The sequence below is a fragment of the Chelon labrosus genome, assembly GCF_963514085.1.
Source record: "Chelon labrosus genome assembly, chromosome: 17".
Taxonomy (NCBI): Eukaryota; Metazoa; Chordata; class Actinopteri; order Mugiliformes; family Mugilidae; genus Chelon; species Chelon labrosus.
The window spans coordinates 7,112,912-7,128,830 of NC_140350.1; the positions used below are offsets into that span (position 1 = coordinate 7,112,912).

At 42.0% G+C, this 15,919-nt stretch overlaps 2 protein-coding genes across 2 annotated transcripts in view; one reads left to right on the forward strand and one right to left on the reverse strand.

The window, feature by feature from the left end:
* Positions 1-4,758, reverse strand: part of mtmr4 (myotubularin related protein 4) — a 34,404-nt gene extending 29,646 nt beyond the window's left edge. The window contains exons 1-2 of the mRNA XM_084565208.1: positions 4,580-4,758; positions 3,322-3,421 (exon numbers count right to left, since the gene is read on the reverse strand). Coding sequence (XP_084421334.1) covers positions 3,322-3,324 — 3 coding nt within the window. The 5' untranslated portion in view covers positions 3,325-3,421; positions 4,580-4,758. The remainder of the gene's footprint in view (positions 1-3,321; positions 3,422-4,579) is intronic.
* A 1,257-nt stretch (positions 4,759-6,015) lies between these two features.
* On the forward strand, positions 6,016-15,722 carry hpda (4-hydroxyphenylpyruvate dioxygenase a; the record flags this gene model as incomplete). Its single annotated transcript, XM_084564272.1, has 14 exons — positions 6,016-6,072; positions 9,887-9,913; positions 10,157-10,219; positions 10,584-10,688; positions 10,773-10,815; positions 10,904-10,986; positions 11,731-11,820; positions 11,916-12,022; positions 12,695-12,772; positions 12,970-13,132; positions 13,290-13,361; positions 13,452-13,574; positions 13,674-13,790; positions 14,888-15,722. 14 exons carry the CDS (start codon positions 6,016-6,018, stop codon positions 14,999-15,001), a joined length of 1,242 nt encoding a protein of 413 aa, XP_084420398.1. The 3' UTR covers positions 15,002-15,722.
* Between the last annotated feature and the right edge of the window lie 197 nt (positions 15,723-15,919).

Genomic DNA, 15,919 nt, shown 5'->3' on the forward strand with positions numbered 1-15,919 from the left:
CCAAACATGCTGATTTGTTTTCATACTAACTACAATTATTTTGACAGCACAATGACTGCAATATGCAGGCATTAGATAGTAGTGGTTGCAACTCTGACCTTTAAGCCTTTATAGCCTGTTAAAATGCAGGTTTATTGACTACAAGAGCTCAACAGAGCAACTTCACCAGCTGACTGCCAGACAATGATTAAACAACATCTCAAACATGCATCAGTTTGTGAAAAGGTTTGGAAGCAAAGACACACGGTGTTAAACAAAACAAATGATCAAAGTAACCAATATTTCACTGCAATGATAAGGAGGATTGGGTAACCAGACACTGACAGCCAGACTTCAGGAACCAGGGCGAGGTTAAACAGTGGTAGAAGCAAAGGTCACTTCAAGCAGAGCTGCAGTCAAATCATTAATGGCAACCTGGAATGAACCCTCTGGCTGTAACTACAACTATGAGAGCTTCTAGTGGCAAGTCGGTGACTTCTGAAGAAACAGAGCCCTGCACGCATCTAGGTGACCTAATCCTTGTGTAAAAAGTGGATCTCACATAGATCCCTGACATACAAACACCCATCTTTGAAGAGTGCTGGCACATTAACTCTTCTTGCTAATTCTACGTAACATCCACAAGGTAGCATTACCTGTGGGTGCTGCCTGCTGGGTAAAACAACCCCATTGTCCTGGTTTCCGTGCTCGCATTATCTTGCTAACAATATGGCAGCATGAGTGGACAGCAGTACGAACTCTATACTTCCTGTTTTGTTTCAGTGAATTAAAAAAAAGCTGGAGGCTGGGAAGCAATTAAAGCCTGCTTCACAAGACAGGATTAAAAGGATCAAATTACCTGTAGAAAAAACTGCGGGAACAAACGTTTCACAATCTCACCTGAGAAAATAACCCTCAGATCACCAGCAACTGAACACAGCTAGAGATATCATTAGCTGCAGGGTTTCTTAAAACCACCCACTGGTGTAGATTTATATCATAGACGTGCGAACACATAGGTAACCTTTCAATGTGTGTGTGCATCTGATCTGTAAATCATAATTTCAAATATGGCTTGGGCTGATCTTTAATGACTGCTATACTGTAGGGTGTGTCCAGCACACCTGACACTGTTGTTTGAGTGCGGTGACAAACGCTGCACATAACTCTGACCACACCTACACTAAGTGCAACATGCTAAGCAAAGGGAGATCAGCATTTTTAGAAAAGCCTAAAATAGAACTTCAACACAGGACCAGACCTAAAACTCGCTCAGGTTTGCATTCTCATTTTGCATGCCTCGGTGAGTACATTATTTGCTCGTCAGCCCTGCATAGAGCTCCCATAGAAAGGCTGAGAGCCGGGCAGCATGCCACGCTGACATTCTGTGGACCCAGTTGACCAAAATCTCAGGACACACATCCTCTTGTTACACTTCCTATTTCTGTCCCTTAAAAGCTGTGCCCATTAGTTTCAAGAAGTATTTGCCACTCATCTGGGCAATGCCCCCACCACCTCTCTCTCTCTCTTAAAGCACCATCTATTTTGGTTGAAGAACGTTTAATATGTTGACAAACAACAAGCAAACACACAGGCCATCCGGTGCTCAGTGCTATCCCACAATTTTGGCGCTCTTAATTAAAAAAAAAAAAAACATTTTACAAATACTTAATGTATTCTGCATGCATAAAACAGTAAAGGGGACTTTATTTGGCACCTTAATTGGAGAAACTCAGCATGTCTACATTGTCACTGTACTGTGCACACTGACCAAGTCAACTTTAAACTTCTTAAATGAAAAGCCTGTGGGTCTAATCTGAAAAGTCCGCATATGAACAGCCCTTCATCTGTCATGCTGTATTTTCGGTGCTTCAGTGTTATTACAAACCCCAGGAGAACTGCTGCATGATAAAACAAACCGCTGCTTATCTCACATACAGCAGAATCTGACACTGAGCATTCCCAGAAAACAATCTGATTCCATGAACAAGCTCGAGTCCCTATGGATTCATGTGAAGTCACATGACTAAAACAATATTCAGTCTTAGTTTTCCTCGGAACTGAGTGGCCAGTAGCGTCTACAAGAGGGCTGTGAGTAAATAAATTCAGTATTTGTGTGGCTGCATCTGTTCAGCAGAACAGAACTAAACGTTCACTGTTTTAGTCAGGACTCATGCTTCAGATACTCTGAAATGTCACATTATGCAGCAAGCTTATTTATGTGAATAGGAGGTTAACGGGGTCTGGATGTACTCCAAAACACAGAGTAGTGCAGGAGGCACGTGGCAGCGAGCTACATCAAAGACATGAAACATCTGTTACCTGCTACACAACACGTTTACTGATGCCAAAGCAGGTATGAATCTAAACAACAGTGCAATAAAGCAGTCACCCTGCTGAGAAAACTACTACTGGGATGAAGGGAGATGCTGTCTGTGGATGATCAGCTTTTACTACACATGTCCCTCTTTAGAGCTGGACCTCTCTGCACACCATGAAGAACCAGTAGGAAGCACAAATGCAGCAACAATTACACGATCCCTCACTGGCTTCCCACACAAAGAACATGGCCAGATGTGTTTGTTGAGCCCCGCTTACACATAAAACAATTTGCTTGTCACCCATCTCTTTGTAGCTGACAGCTGATTGTTAGTGGATGTTCTCTGGTTCTCAGACTCTGGTTGCCTAGGTAACCCTCCTATATATTTCCCACCCCAAATGAAAGTGAAACACGCAGATCACAACAATATCGTCAGCTCTTCTTGCTGCTGCCGCTCTCTATTTGAAAAATAACGACACTGCCGCGCTATCTGGGTTCACCCTACGCTTCAAACCCACCGTCGCCTTTATGAATTTAGTGGCAGGAACCAAAATCATGGATAGTGCAGTAAACATTTGGAGAAACCTTTGTTTGCTTCATATGTCAATCCCAGTGGTTATTACCTCAAAGTTTAGTTTAATTTGGTATTCACCCACTTCACATTGTTTTTTCTTCCAATCATTGTTACAACTGACTGAATTTCATTAAAGCTCTAACAAAACAGAAAGTGGATGCATTGTTTTAATTAACATTGTGCAATTATTTGTGCAACCCTAAGCTAAAACAGAGACTGAAGTTTGAGAAGTACATTCTCTCGTTAAACATGTTGCAACACTACAGCTTTGTTTAGGCCTGCAACCGCACTGTCATTTCCTGTGCAAGAGTGAAGTCCCAACTTGCCATTTTACCAAGTAAAAATGCAGGGAGCTCAGAGCAGCACCTGACTCAAAAGCAATAAGGAATCTGTAGAAGAGTATATATAAACACATACAATCCTCTCCTCAACAGTGTGATTGACTCACCATGCTGCCAGCCAGTGCAGTAGACAGTGAGTCTGGGTGCTCCTCTTCAGATCCCTCCCTCTCCTCCTGCCTACTGGGCTCGTCGGGTCAGCAATGGCTCCTGCCAATATCAAAACACAGTACCTTCAGACCTGTGTGTATGTGGGAGGTTGTGGAGTGTGTGCGATTGCGTAAATGGCTGGATACTCCTTGGTGTATAGCATAGCACACAGAATGGATGTCTGACAATTAAACTTTTCTTAAATCAGGCCTATAGTGTGATGGGTTAACTGGTTGTCTGGGGCTCTCGACAAATGAGGTTAAATGAATATAAACACACTGCACACATGCAGTGCTGCAGACAGACATGCAAACACAGGTGTGTAGTCTGACACCACGATAGAAACCTTGGAATCAACCAGCTGACCACCTGATCAGGGGAACTCTGATTTACAGGAAACGCAAACTCAACATTCCTCATCAGATTATCAACAGCCAAAGAGATAACTGTAGACCTGGACAAACTCCACAAATCATTTCCACACCCAAAGAATGCTGATGTGGATATGTGGATCTTGTATAAGCATGTCTGTGGGGTTCTGAAATATCTCACAGACAGATCAAATAACAAACTCTGTTAATGCAACCTGGAACGTATTTCCATACTTTACATGCATAACTCCTGTGATTGTGTATTGGGTGCTCTAAAAACACAAGTGATCTACAGCTCAGTACTGTGTTTGAGTGTCTATAAAGAGGGAGATGAATCGGCTGCAGCCAGTGTTACATTTGATATCTGAACAGCGCCGTGCTTTGCTACAGTGGCTGCACATGCAATAAAAATTTAAACATTTAAAATACATGGAGAGAGTGAAACACTGAGACGCCTGAAACCAAATACTTCATTCACTGAAAGACAGTATGAAAAGTACACTCTGATATTGCACCCTTCCTTCCTGTGCATATGCGAGCTCCGTCGGGAGGGAGTGGAGCATGCTCAGTGTATGCTTACTATCAAGGGAGTAACACACACAGGCATTTAGACAAAACATGAACACAGTGTTCACTTCCTTGTGTTTAGGACCAGACTTAACAACACTGCATTACTTGCAAGGACACAACTTGCGAAGTGGATTGAAGTTCTCACTGTGCAGTGTTGTCGTCTCACTTCTCTATACTTTTTCTGCCTAGACACACCCCCTTTTGCACACAGCTCCAAAAGATTGAAAAAATACAACTCTACTAATAAACTATCGTTCTCAACACAGACTTGCCTTACCTGCTCAAAGTGCTGAATCAGATCTTCTACAGAAACCTATGTCTAACCTTTATAGGGTTGAATTTAAGATGAGTGTCTCGCAAAGTAGCAGTAGTGTCGATCTCCCAAACACATACTGGTTGTAATCCAGTGCATGACATACCTCCCTCCCTCCCTCCCTCCCTCTCACACTCTGTCTCTATTGCTTACACTTACTCCTCCCACTCTCTAAGTGCCAGGCTTCAAGTGAAAAAAGCCATACTACAGGGCACAGGCTCTTAACAATTCACCCACCTACGGTACACTCATGACTCATTTTATCAGCGTTATCTCTGCTTATTGGCCAGGTCATGGATATAGAAATCATCACGTGCCAGTAACCAGTCCAAAAAGCTTTCTAAAGGATAGCACATTACACTCAAAGCAATATGAGTCACCTAGTGACTGCCCAAAAATAGCGTCAGCTGTACTAATACTAATAATTAAAGTAATGAGATGTAAGCTAAAAACCTTATTTGACAAAGTTAAATGGAAATTTAGACGAGAAATAATCAAGTAAAGGACTATTAACGACAATTCAACTTTTAAAACTGCATCATCTGACTAAAAGTGAGCAAAAGATTGTAGCAGCAATTTGACACATGAATGGTTTCTAAAATTGGTAGCAACATGTTAACAAACAACTTCTGTTTTTCACTCTCACTTCACCCGGATTTGAGTTTAACCCAGAGCTACGTCAGTACCTGAATCTTTAACAATATGTAAACCAGCTAGTTGCTAAATTTGTTTCTAGAGTACAGTAAGATAGGTGGCTGAAAACATCAGTCTAAACTGGTGATGAGAAGATGTGAAACTGAAGGGTAGTCTATGCGCTTTGTTAAAAAACAGGTTCTTCCTTCTTCGCTCTCACAAAACAAAACGACATCCAAAGACAGACAAGACAAAGCCAAACGGTCACACATAACCCTAACCAACAAGTCGCTTTGGCCAAAAGCGTTACTGCTTCTGGTCGGCTACCAACAATGGGATTATTGCTGGATTATGGAGACAATGAGACACCAAACCAATTTAGAAAAAGCACCAGCAACGAAGGCCAATGTGATGTCGCACCTGTGTCGCAGGCAAAAATCTGCATTTGAAAAGATTGCAAAGACTACAGCCAACAGCCGGCCACCACATACATGCTGAACCTGTACGAAAGACCAGGAACCTGAAGAGCTACAGCACCGGCCTCACCTGAATCATGCTGATCGGTTGGTCAACAGTTTATTCCTTCTAGATGATCATGTCGCTGTGAAAATATTTTACTCAGATTAGATAAAGACGTAAAACACGAAAGGCCTTGTGGTGTTTGAATTTCATCTTTTAGTTTACTTCTGTTTTTGTTGTCTTGTTCTGGTTCTCTAAACTGAACAACCAATGAGAAAGATCTCCTCCATCAACTCAACCCGCCCTCAATGCAACATATCACATCAGCTGAAAAGCTGCCGACAGAGATCGAACTAGTGCCAATGGTACAGGACAAACCGGAAAAACCTAGGACCACAGTTTACCGATTGCCTGACTCAGGCAAACGTCCAACTATCAGCTTGGGGTGTCACGGCCTTATCAGTAACTACCATAGCATATTCTGAAGAATGATCCTCAATGCAAGAGTAACTGTAACTTTATGTGTCAACCAGTACTATTTAGACCCAACACTTCCAGTGTTCCCTTCATGCAGGGTTGATGCCTACCAAAACACAAACATTTAAAGATGTTCACTGATGATTATAAGGATACACATTTCTACAAAGTATGCAATGAGGTGTACACTGCTATGTTGTGATCTTTCTGCATTTGTAAGGATTTTATTAGCTGAAAGAAAACAGTGATTTAAAATGATGTTCTCTTCATCTCTTTCCTCAGTCTGACACCAGTGTACATGAAGTGCCTTATGTGCTGTCTTGTTTACAGTGTGCTATATTAACACGAGTCCGAGATTTGGGTATGTCAGTTTGTATGATAAGGTGAAGAGGGAAATAGTACTATTACTTTCAAGAACCAACCACATCTTTCTTAGTATTGTGCATGCTTATGCATGTCAAATCCTGACTCAACAACACTGTCTTACGACACAGTTAAAAACTGGCAATTATAGTCAGTAGTAGTTGAAAGGATACGGATTGCTGTCTAACGAATAAACACATATTTAACACTCACACAGCAGTGGCAGCAGAGCTAGCACTTGCCCGCTATCTGCCCAAGAAAAGGGTGAGCCATAGTGTTACTACCTGCCACAACCACTTACAGGTAAAGACAAGAATCAACCAGAGGATTCATTTAAAGTTGAAAAAACCTTTAAGGTTTGATACCTAGGCATAGTCAGTAACCACAGTATAATGATCGTCCAATCTTACTTTCAGCCTACCTTATAAAAAAAACCTAAATAAATCTTTCTTATGATTAATTCTTCATAGGATTCAGTCATGTATAGTCATGTATGAATATTCAAATCCAATAGCATCCAGCGGACTGGAAGAAGTAGAAACGCATCCATTTCAAACATAAAACTATTCACATTTTCTTCTGTTGTACAGGAAAGAAAATGATATGGGCTTCTTTTCAATATGGAAAGTGGTACTGTTGGTTATGTCACTCCAGACGAATGAAATGCACATTCATGAAGACATTCAAGCTGAGGCAAAAATGGATTGACCAACAGACAGAGAACTACTCAATAAAAAAAAAGACACATTTTAAGCTACAACACCCGTGAGACTCTTTGTCATGGGTGATAGCAATATGGACAACAAATAGGTTTTGGGCTGCATACAAGTAAAGAAGTCATCAGTTACTGTGAGACCGTTTTTTTAGACAAACATAAGCCCATTATTTCATCTCTGTACAGTAAAATAAATATGAAATGCACAGTAAGGAAACCACTGACCTTATGTAACAAGGAGAAATAACCTAACAAACTGCCAATGAAGCATTTAGTGGCACCTTGTAGACCAGTTTCTCTTCCTCCTCAAGTATAAAATAACTCCCCAGTACATTGGGGGATTCCAGGGTGATTTTTATGGTGAAAAAACAGCCAGTCTAGAAATTTCCAGCGTTCCCGGTGAGACCTTAAGCTCCACTGAAACACAAAATAAGAGGTGCCGTTTGACTCATGACAACACAACAGGTGTGAACGAATGACACGGCAAATAAAGTTTAAAGACGTGTGTGGTGAAAGTGAAAGTGGACGACAGCCGCAGTACAGGGTGGTACCATGCTACGAGGTGACTAGTTGACAAACCGAAAGTGTGCGTGTGTGTGTGTGTGTGCAGTGTTTGCAAACGTTAGCATCGTGCTAGCTACCGGATAGCAACGTTTCTGGAGGCTGGTGTGTAAAATTCGCTCATTTGTCCACAGAAAAAGACAACAAGGCCCAAGGTCCACGTGTCCAACACAAGTCCGACAGCCTAAGAACATGTCACACACGAAACATTATTCAGAAGTTACTTAATTTTAAAAATTAAATCGAGTTACTCACTCAGAAAGAATCAGCTGACACAACGGTGACTCAGTAGACTACACGACTTCCGCATTCTTGCGCGATGACAACAGCGCCGGCCAATAGTCAAGGAGGAAACTGAGCGGACTGGACCAATGAGGCTACAGAATTCGTACCGGCCAATCGGGATTGACGACAGACAAATACACACCCACAGCACAGCCAATCCGGCGCCACTAACCTCCTAAAGCGCACCAATAGAAAATCACAGCGCGGCACAAAACTGGACACACACACACACACACACGCACACATATGCAAAGTGCGGTACGTGTGCACAGCTACACACACACACACAGTAGTCAGAGCACAGCAGGATTTTCAGTTAAAACAGATCATTCTATAAATGAGCATTACTACTGATTTCATAAAATCAGCAGCAGTACAAACAATAGATTCAAGATTCAGTGTTTATTGTCATATGCACAGTGAAAGTAAACGTAAAAGTGATAATCTGGCCATCAGTAATTTATCCAAAAAATAAATAAATAAAGAATAAAAGGATCATTTGTTGTTTTTCTCTATTTTCTATCACTGTTTACAGATATTTTACGGTGGGCATATTAACCAGCCTTCTGACATCCGGTGGTAAAAATATTAATGATTAATTAAAAAAAAATCATAATAACAATAATTTAATCGTTAGTGATTACTTCCTGTTGTGGATTTACTTTGGACTCACTCATCCGATAAGTTCGGCAGTTGTCATGCAAGTCTGCAGTTCACTGACTAACATATATTACAATCACACTGACACACAGAGAGCAGAGTTTATGGCCACTGAGGTTGCCCAGATAAACTACGATGACACCATATGTGTTCAGGACATGTGTTTTAATTACCAGGGTTTTTTTTATTTTTTTATTTAAGGTAACAGTGAATAAGTTGTTCTCATGCAGTCTCATGAATACAAGCTGGTTTTAATCCATGTTTCAAAGTGTGAGTCCTCATTAAGGAAATATAAGACTGTTAATAGAATGTAAAGCCACTGAATAAATGCATGGACCACAGTTGTGGCTCTGTTACATGCAGGTCTTACAGTGTATGTTTGCTGATAATTTTATGTGAATAGGTTTTTAATTTTTGTCAGGCAGTATTGCTCCCTCTGGTGGTGGAAATCAGGAACCAGAGAGGCCTCAGATGGACTGGCATGAAGGAGGGTTATCTTTCTTCTTTTAAACACTACATTTTTGCACAACTCACAGTTTAAACTTAGTTTAATGAACCTATGTGACATAATAAATAACAGGGTTGTCTGAGATTTATTGTATGCATATGTGAGAAGTGTATTCTCTGTGTTAAGGCAAAATATCCCAGACTACAGTGTTGTAGTGCGTTAGTGTAGGACAGTGATTGTTTTCACTAACTGAAGATAATGTGTCCATGTTTCTATGACGACTGTGTCTAAGAGGACTGATAACTGATTAGAGAAACTTGGGCCACTGCTGCTGAAATTCTTCAGCTAAACTACATTACAAAGCGAGGAGGGTGGACAGGTGGGTGTAGATCCCAAAGGACCAATCACAGCCGGTCATCAGGTCAGTACTTATCTGCTCGCCGTCGGGCCGGGCACTGATTTTTGATCTGTCTCTCCTCTGAGTGGAAGCCCATCTGCAATCACAGCATGGTAAGAGACTAGAAGTTATGATGAGCAGATGCTCTCAGCTGAAGAAACTAACATCACAGAGAAAGGCTTCTTCAGTAGATAAGAACTAATTAACTCACATTAGAAATCTGAACACTTGTTAATGAAGTTGGAATGGCTGATATATTTTCTTTCTTTTTAGACAAGCTACACAGATAAGGGCGAGAAGGTAAGGGCTCTTATTTCAGAATGTCAACTCTTATTTGATGTGTGCACCAACTTTACTTTAAGTGCTGAAAAAGAAAGGCCTGAATCATGCACAAGTGACTCAAAGGAGCAGGAACAAATACATTCTTTTAGACTTACTATTAAAACTAGACACAGAAATCCCCGGTTTTTTCCACCCAGGGGATTCTTTAAACGTTCGCACGGTTTGCAGATGTAATTCTTCTGTTGTACTTTTACCTTTTAGCACGCAAGGGGAAGGTTTGTCAAGTTTCATCATATCACCTTCTGGGTCGGCAATGCCAAACAGGTCAGTATCTAAACCCTGCACACGGGACCAGAAGTTTATTTGTTGTTTGTGACATTTTCATGATCTCAGCGCCAATCCAAATCTTTTCCACATGTCACATTCAGATGAACCTACTGGAAGCCAGATCAGAAACTTCAGTGCATCTTCATACCGCTTTGTACATTTAGTGGTGCAGATATAATTACTGTGTTGGCTTTGATTCATGAATGAATGAATGAGTGAATGTGTTGACAGAGACATGGATAGGTTTGGTAATGATTCTGCATGTCTTTGGGATTTGAAGAGCTGGTTGGAGAACATACAGTAGTTCTCACAGCTGTCTGCCGTGTGGTAGACAAAATGATTTATTCTGATCTGTTCGCAGGCCGCCTCGTTCTACTGTGACAAGATGGGCTTCGAGCCTCTGGCCTACAAAGGCCTGGAGACTGGGAGCAGGGAGGTCGTGTCTCATGTCATCAGACAGGATAAGGTATGTAGTGGAACATGAGAGTGAATCCACAGCATACACATCCTCTGCTCATAAACAACCCCTCCTCCTCCTCTCTCCTCACAGATAATATTCGTGTTTGAATCGTCTCTAAATCCTGGAAATGAAGGCAAGTTCACTCACCGGGAGGCTTGAGGCTATATCAAAGATGAAATGCTTGTATGCTTGTATTTCAATATGCTCTTACCCACCATTAGAGATGGGACAGCACTTGATTAAGCACGGAGATGGAGTCAAAGACATCGCATTCCAAGTGGAGGATTGTGACTTCTTAGTCAAGGTAAGGCGGCGCAGGGCTTGTGTGCCAACTGTTTTCTGGAAGTCATACACTTACTGACATGTACCATTTCCCAAAGCTGTATTGTTACATAAAGTGGTGGAAGAAGTAAGAAATACCAGAGCAGAAGTTTAGAATAAGTGGAAGTATTTTACTCCAGTAAAAGTGCAAACATATTGCGCAGAATGGTCCACTTTTAGATTATTGAATCATAAAAAGTTATGCAAATGTGTCACCATTTTATCGGGTTTAAAACAACATATTCGATGGCTGCTTCAATTTGTAACTCCACTTCTCTTCAAGGTCCACTTCCACTCGTGAGGTTTCAAACTCTTTTGCGTCATTCTTTACACTCTCAAGGGGTCACGCGTGCGTGGAGCTCTCAGTGTGTGTTGAAATAGGGGTAAACATGGCAGCCCCTGTGACAGGCTCTCCTGCAGAGCAGCCTTGAGGTTCAGCGTCTCTATTGAACTCTCTGTTTCAGTCAAGGACAGACTGGAGGTTTAGATAAGCTGTCTGTGTTGGCCATCAAGTGGCTGCAAAGATCAGTGCAGGGATCAATAGTGCGGCATCATCTTTCTAACATACAGTACATACTGTAAGTGAGCATTTCAAAGTTGGAAGCACAAGTAGGAAGATATTCGTTCTCCAGCCACTGGAGGGCTTCCAGGAGCCATCTACAGGCAGACAGGCATTGTAGTGAGTTGTCGTATTTCCAAACTGATCTGAACTCCACTCCACTGACAGACAGCCAAGGAGCGAGGAGCTGTGATCGTCAAGGAGCCCTGGGTGGAGCAGGACAGCAACGGGAGGGTCAAATATGCCGTGGTTCAGACGGTACGGAAAGAGTGACTCACGTTTGAAAGCCTTGTGCAAATACACACAAGACACTGGAAGTGAATAATAATGTTGTGCAAATGCTTTGTCCCCAGTATGGAGATACAACACACACACTCATTGAGTACCTTGGACCCTACAAAGGCCTTTTCCTGCCGACCTATAAGGAGCCTCTGTTCAGGGATCCTCTGTTAGCCAAACTGTGAGTCTCTTGCATAACACTTCTGCAAAACATTACAAAAACACAACAACATACAAGGGTGGTGTGTCAATTTGTCTGCTTTAGATAGCAGATCAAATCAATTTTTTTTTTTGCCGTGTATATGCACACATGTGCGAGGCATTGGACCAATCCAAGGGAGCGCCCCCGGAGCAGTGGGCAGTCGTGCAAGGTGCCCGACGAGCAGTTTGGGGGATTCAGGTCGAGGACAAAAAAGAGATTAAACAAGTGACGTCATGGTCTAGACCTCTCTCTTTATATATCTGTCTCTGTCAATACACATACATGCATTTACAGACCCATACGCACATTAATACACATGGTGCGTGCAAAATACTCTATTTTAGTTCTGCATTGAAAATGATGTATAAGTAAATTATGTCAGAATTCAGAATTGTACATGAGTATAGTAGAGGAGTAAACAAAAAACGATTCACTTTCCATCACTGACTTACAGCGAGGTGCTTTATCTAAGAGGTTTATGCTTCACAGCATAAATACACACTAAAGTTAATGTATAACCATGACACTGATGGGTGACGTTTTACTTGACTGGAAATGTATTTTTCCCTCCATATTTTTCCATAATTTAACCCTAGTCCTTGAATGTAAAAGTACCCATGCGTTGTGTGTCTTTTCTTCTTGTCTCTGCAGTCCACCGTGCGGTTTGAACTTTATCGATCACATTGTGGGAAACCAGCCAGATGACCAAATGGTACCAATCTCAGACTGGTAAGGCTCCTGTTTGATCACACGTACACCCATGGTGGGTACAACAGGCCAACGGGGCAAAAGGACAAGTAAACACTGCACAAACAGTCTCTCCACCGCAGGCGCAGGGTGACCTAACAGTGCAACAGAATGTCTCCAAATCTATATGCATCAAAAATAGCAAAGACAATCTCTAATAAAGCACGACTTCTTTCCAGGTATCAGAAGTGTCTGATGTTCCACCGGTTCTGGTCAATAGATGACAAGCAGATCCACACACAGTACAGCGCACTGAGGTCCATAGTGGTGACGAACTACGAGGAGACCATTAAGATGCCCATCAATGAACCTGCCACGGGGAAAAAGAAGTCCCAAATCCAGGTGTGACCTCTCAGCTCGTCTCCTTTGAGACTCTCTCTTTCCCCCCAGAGCTCTGTTGTTGCTGTAACCTATGCTCCCGCGGCTTGAAGAGCAAACACCAGCCGCAGTGTTTGTGACATTGAAATGTGTGCTTTAACCTGCACTCACGTCCTCACAGGAATATGTGGACTACAACGGCGGACCGGGTGTCCAGCACATTGCCCTCAACACGTCAAACATCATTCAGTCCGTGAGTCTCCCATGTATAATTATCATTAAAGTTCCGCATCATTCCTCAGCTTCACAGCACATTTCAGGTCCTGCTTCTCTCACTGAACAGATAGTGAACCTGCGCGCCCGAGGGATGGAGTTCCTCGAGGCACCTGACGCTTACTACAAATCCCTGCGGGAGAATCTCAAGGCCGCCAAAATCAAGGTGAAGGAGGATCTAGACTGCTTACAGGTAAGAATTATGTCAGCCAGTATAACATCTTTAACAGCCTTTACATATGTGTACTATATGATCTGTGCATGTGGTTTTTTTTTTTGGTTTTTTTTTTAGGAATTGAAAATCTTAGTTGATTTTGATGACAAGGGCTACCTCCTCCAAATCTTCACTAAGCCTGTGCAGGACAGACCGACGCTTTTCTTGGAGGTCATTCAGAGGAATAACCACTTTGTAAGTGTCTGGCGAGGTTTAATCTTTGACTGATGGCTTGATTAACTTCCTGTGGAACCTGTGTGTTCAGCAAATAAAATAAAAAGAATTATTAGCTGGTCAGTTACAGTTTGGTGACAAATGTTTTGTTCCCCAAATAACAGCTTCTCCGATGGGAAGATTTCTCAGTTTTCTAGTTTCAGGTTTTGGGTTTTGACTGATTGCTTTGTTGTTTTTCACAATTCTGGGATATTTTATACACTAAACAATGAATTACTGATGAGGATAAATGTTGGTTGTAACTGCCAGCTGTGATGGAAGGTTTTCTTGTGTCTTATAATTGTGACAGTAATTCACATATTAGGTTAAGCTATAACAATTTAGATCTCAAAACTGGATGTTGACAAGTTCCCTGTCAGAGCTGACAATGAACTGCAGTGGCGGGAATTTGCATTGACTAATAGTTTAGACTTTGGGGGGGCCTTTCCTGTTTGGTAATCCAGGCTTGACTGTGGGATTTACGTACCCCTGCTCCTGTTTCCCACCTTTATGAAGCGGAGACAGAGCTGCCTGAACACCTGTTTACAGCTCCCACCCAGTGTGAACAGTATAAGAGCAGCCCACTTGTAAAAGCTCAGTAAATCTATCATGGACACAGATTAAAAGGCTCACTGCTTCACAGTGAGGGGGATCTTTGGATTGGGTTGCACCTTGTGGCGCTTAATTTATAACACCCCGCACCCATTCTGCCTGTCAGAACAGGCACATCTTGTCACTCTGCAGAGTCCACAGATGTGGATACAATGCATGAAAGTGAGAAACTGAACCCGGACCGCAGCAAGGAATCTCTCAGAGGAACCACCAACACTTGATCTTTTGATTATCTATGAAAATATTTACATGATTAATTTGCGAGCTCCGGGTAAGAGCAGCTCCCTGTCAGAGCGGAGGGGAGTTTGAACCTGGTGAGAGTGTAACTGCCGCTTGTGATCCGACATCAAAGTATTAAACACCCCTAATGCTGTCTGAGAGAAGATCCCCAGAGCCATAACAAATGACACAGAAGAAGGCAGATCTTTGGGTAATTAGCCATCTGTGTGTGTCTGTTCTCTCTCCAGGGCTTTGGGGCAGGAAACTTCAAGTCTCTCTTTGAGGCCATTGAGAAGGACCAAGACGCCAGGGGCAACCTCACTGTGCTGACACCCCAAGGGCAGGCCAAAGCCTTCTACTGATCCTCCGACTGCTGCTGCCAAACCACCGAGACTGTTAAATATGACTGCTGATTTCAGAGGCGATCGACAACACCAACCACAACTGCAGCGCATCAAACACATAAGCAGAGCGTTGAATATCTTCATGTGACAAGCTGCTAGCGTTATCGGATATGCTTTAAGCTGTCAGTAGATTGCACAGTGTTTGGCTAAATAAAGAAACTCATGTTCATGTGGGTTGGCATGCGTGTTTAGGAAATGGAGGTTTGAATCTTAAAGGAATAGTTTGACTCTCACTGGCTTTCTTCTGGAGAGCTAGCTAAGAATACTGCTCTCATACATTTATGCTAAAGACAAAGCATCAGCCAGGAGATAGTTAGCTTAGCTTAGCTAGGCACATAGACTGAGAACAGGGGGGCTCGGCTAGCTTGGCTCTGTCTAAAAGTTAAAACAAATCTGTGTATCTGAAATCTTATTTGTTTAATCCCTGCTAAAAATGAAAAGTAAACTGACAGCACGCTTGGAATAAATAAAATAGCACATCATATCCTGATTACTGTAGGCTATATAACTTTTTAGTGCCTATTGAGTTTTCCTGTTTCCAGTCTTTTTGCTAAGCTAAGTTAAAGTACGCTAAGCTAACTCTCTGTAGGCAGTAGCCGCTTGTTTGCAGACATATTCAAGAAAGCAAATAAAAGCATTTTCCCAAGTAACAAACGATTCCTTGTATTTGATATATTTTTTAAATACAATGATCTGTGTCTCTACCTGGCTACTAGAACTTACAACGTGACTTCAAGCAATATTTAACTCAGAATGACTATATTACTGTTCCAGCACAAAAAAGACAAGCTAACCTGAAAATTGTCAAAAAAAAAAAACATGCCACTAATGTCAAAAACTATGCACAACATCTAGACATCTAGACTCTGCTCGCTG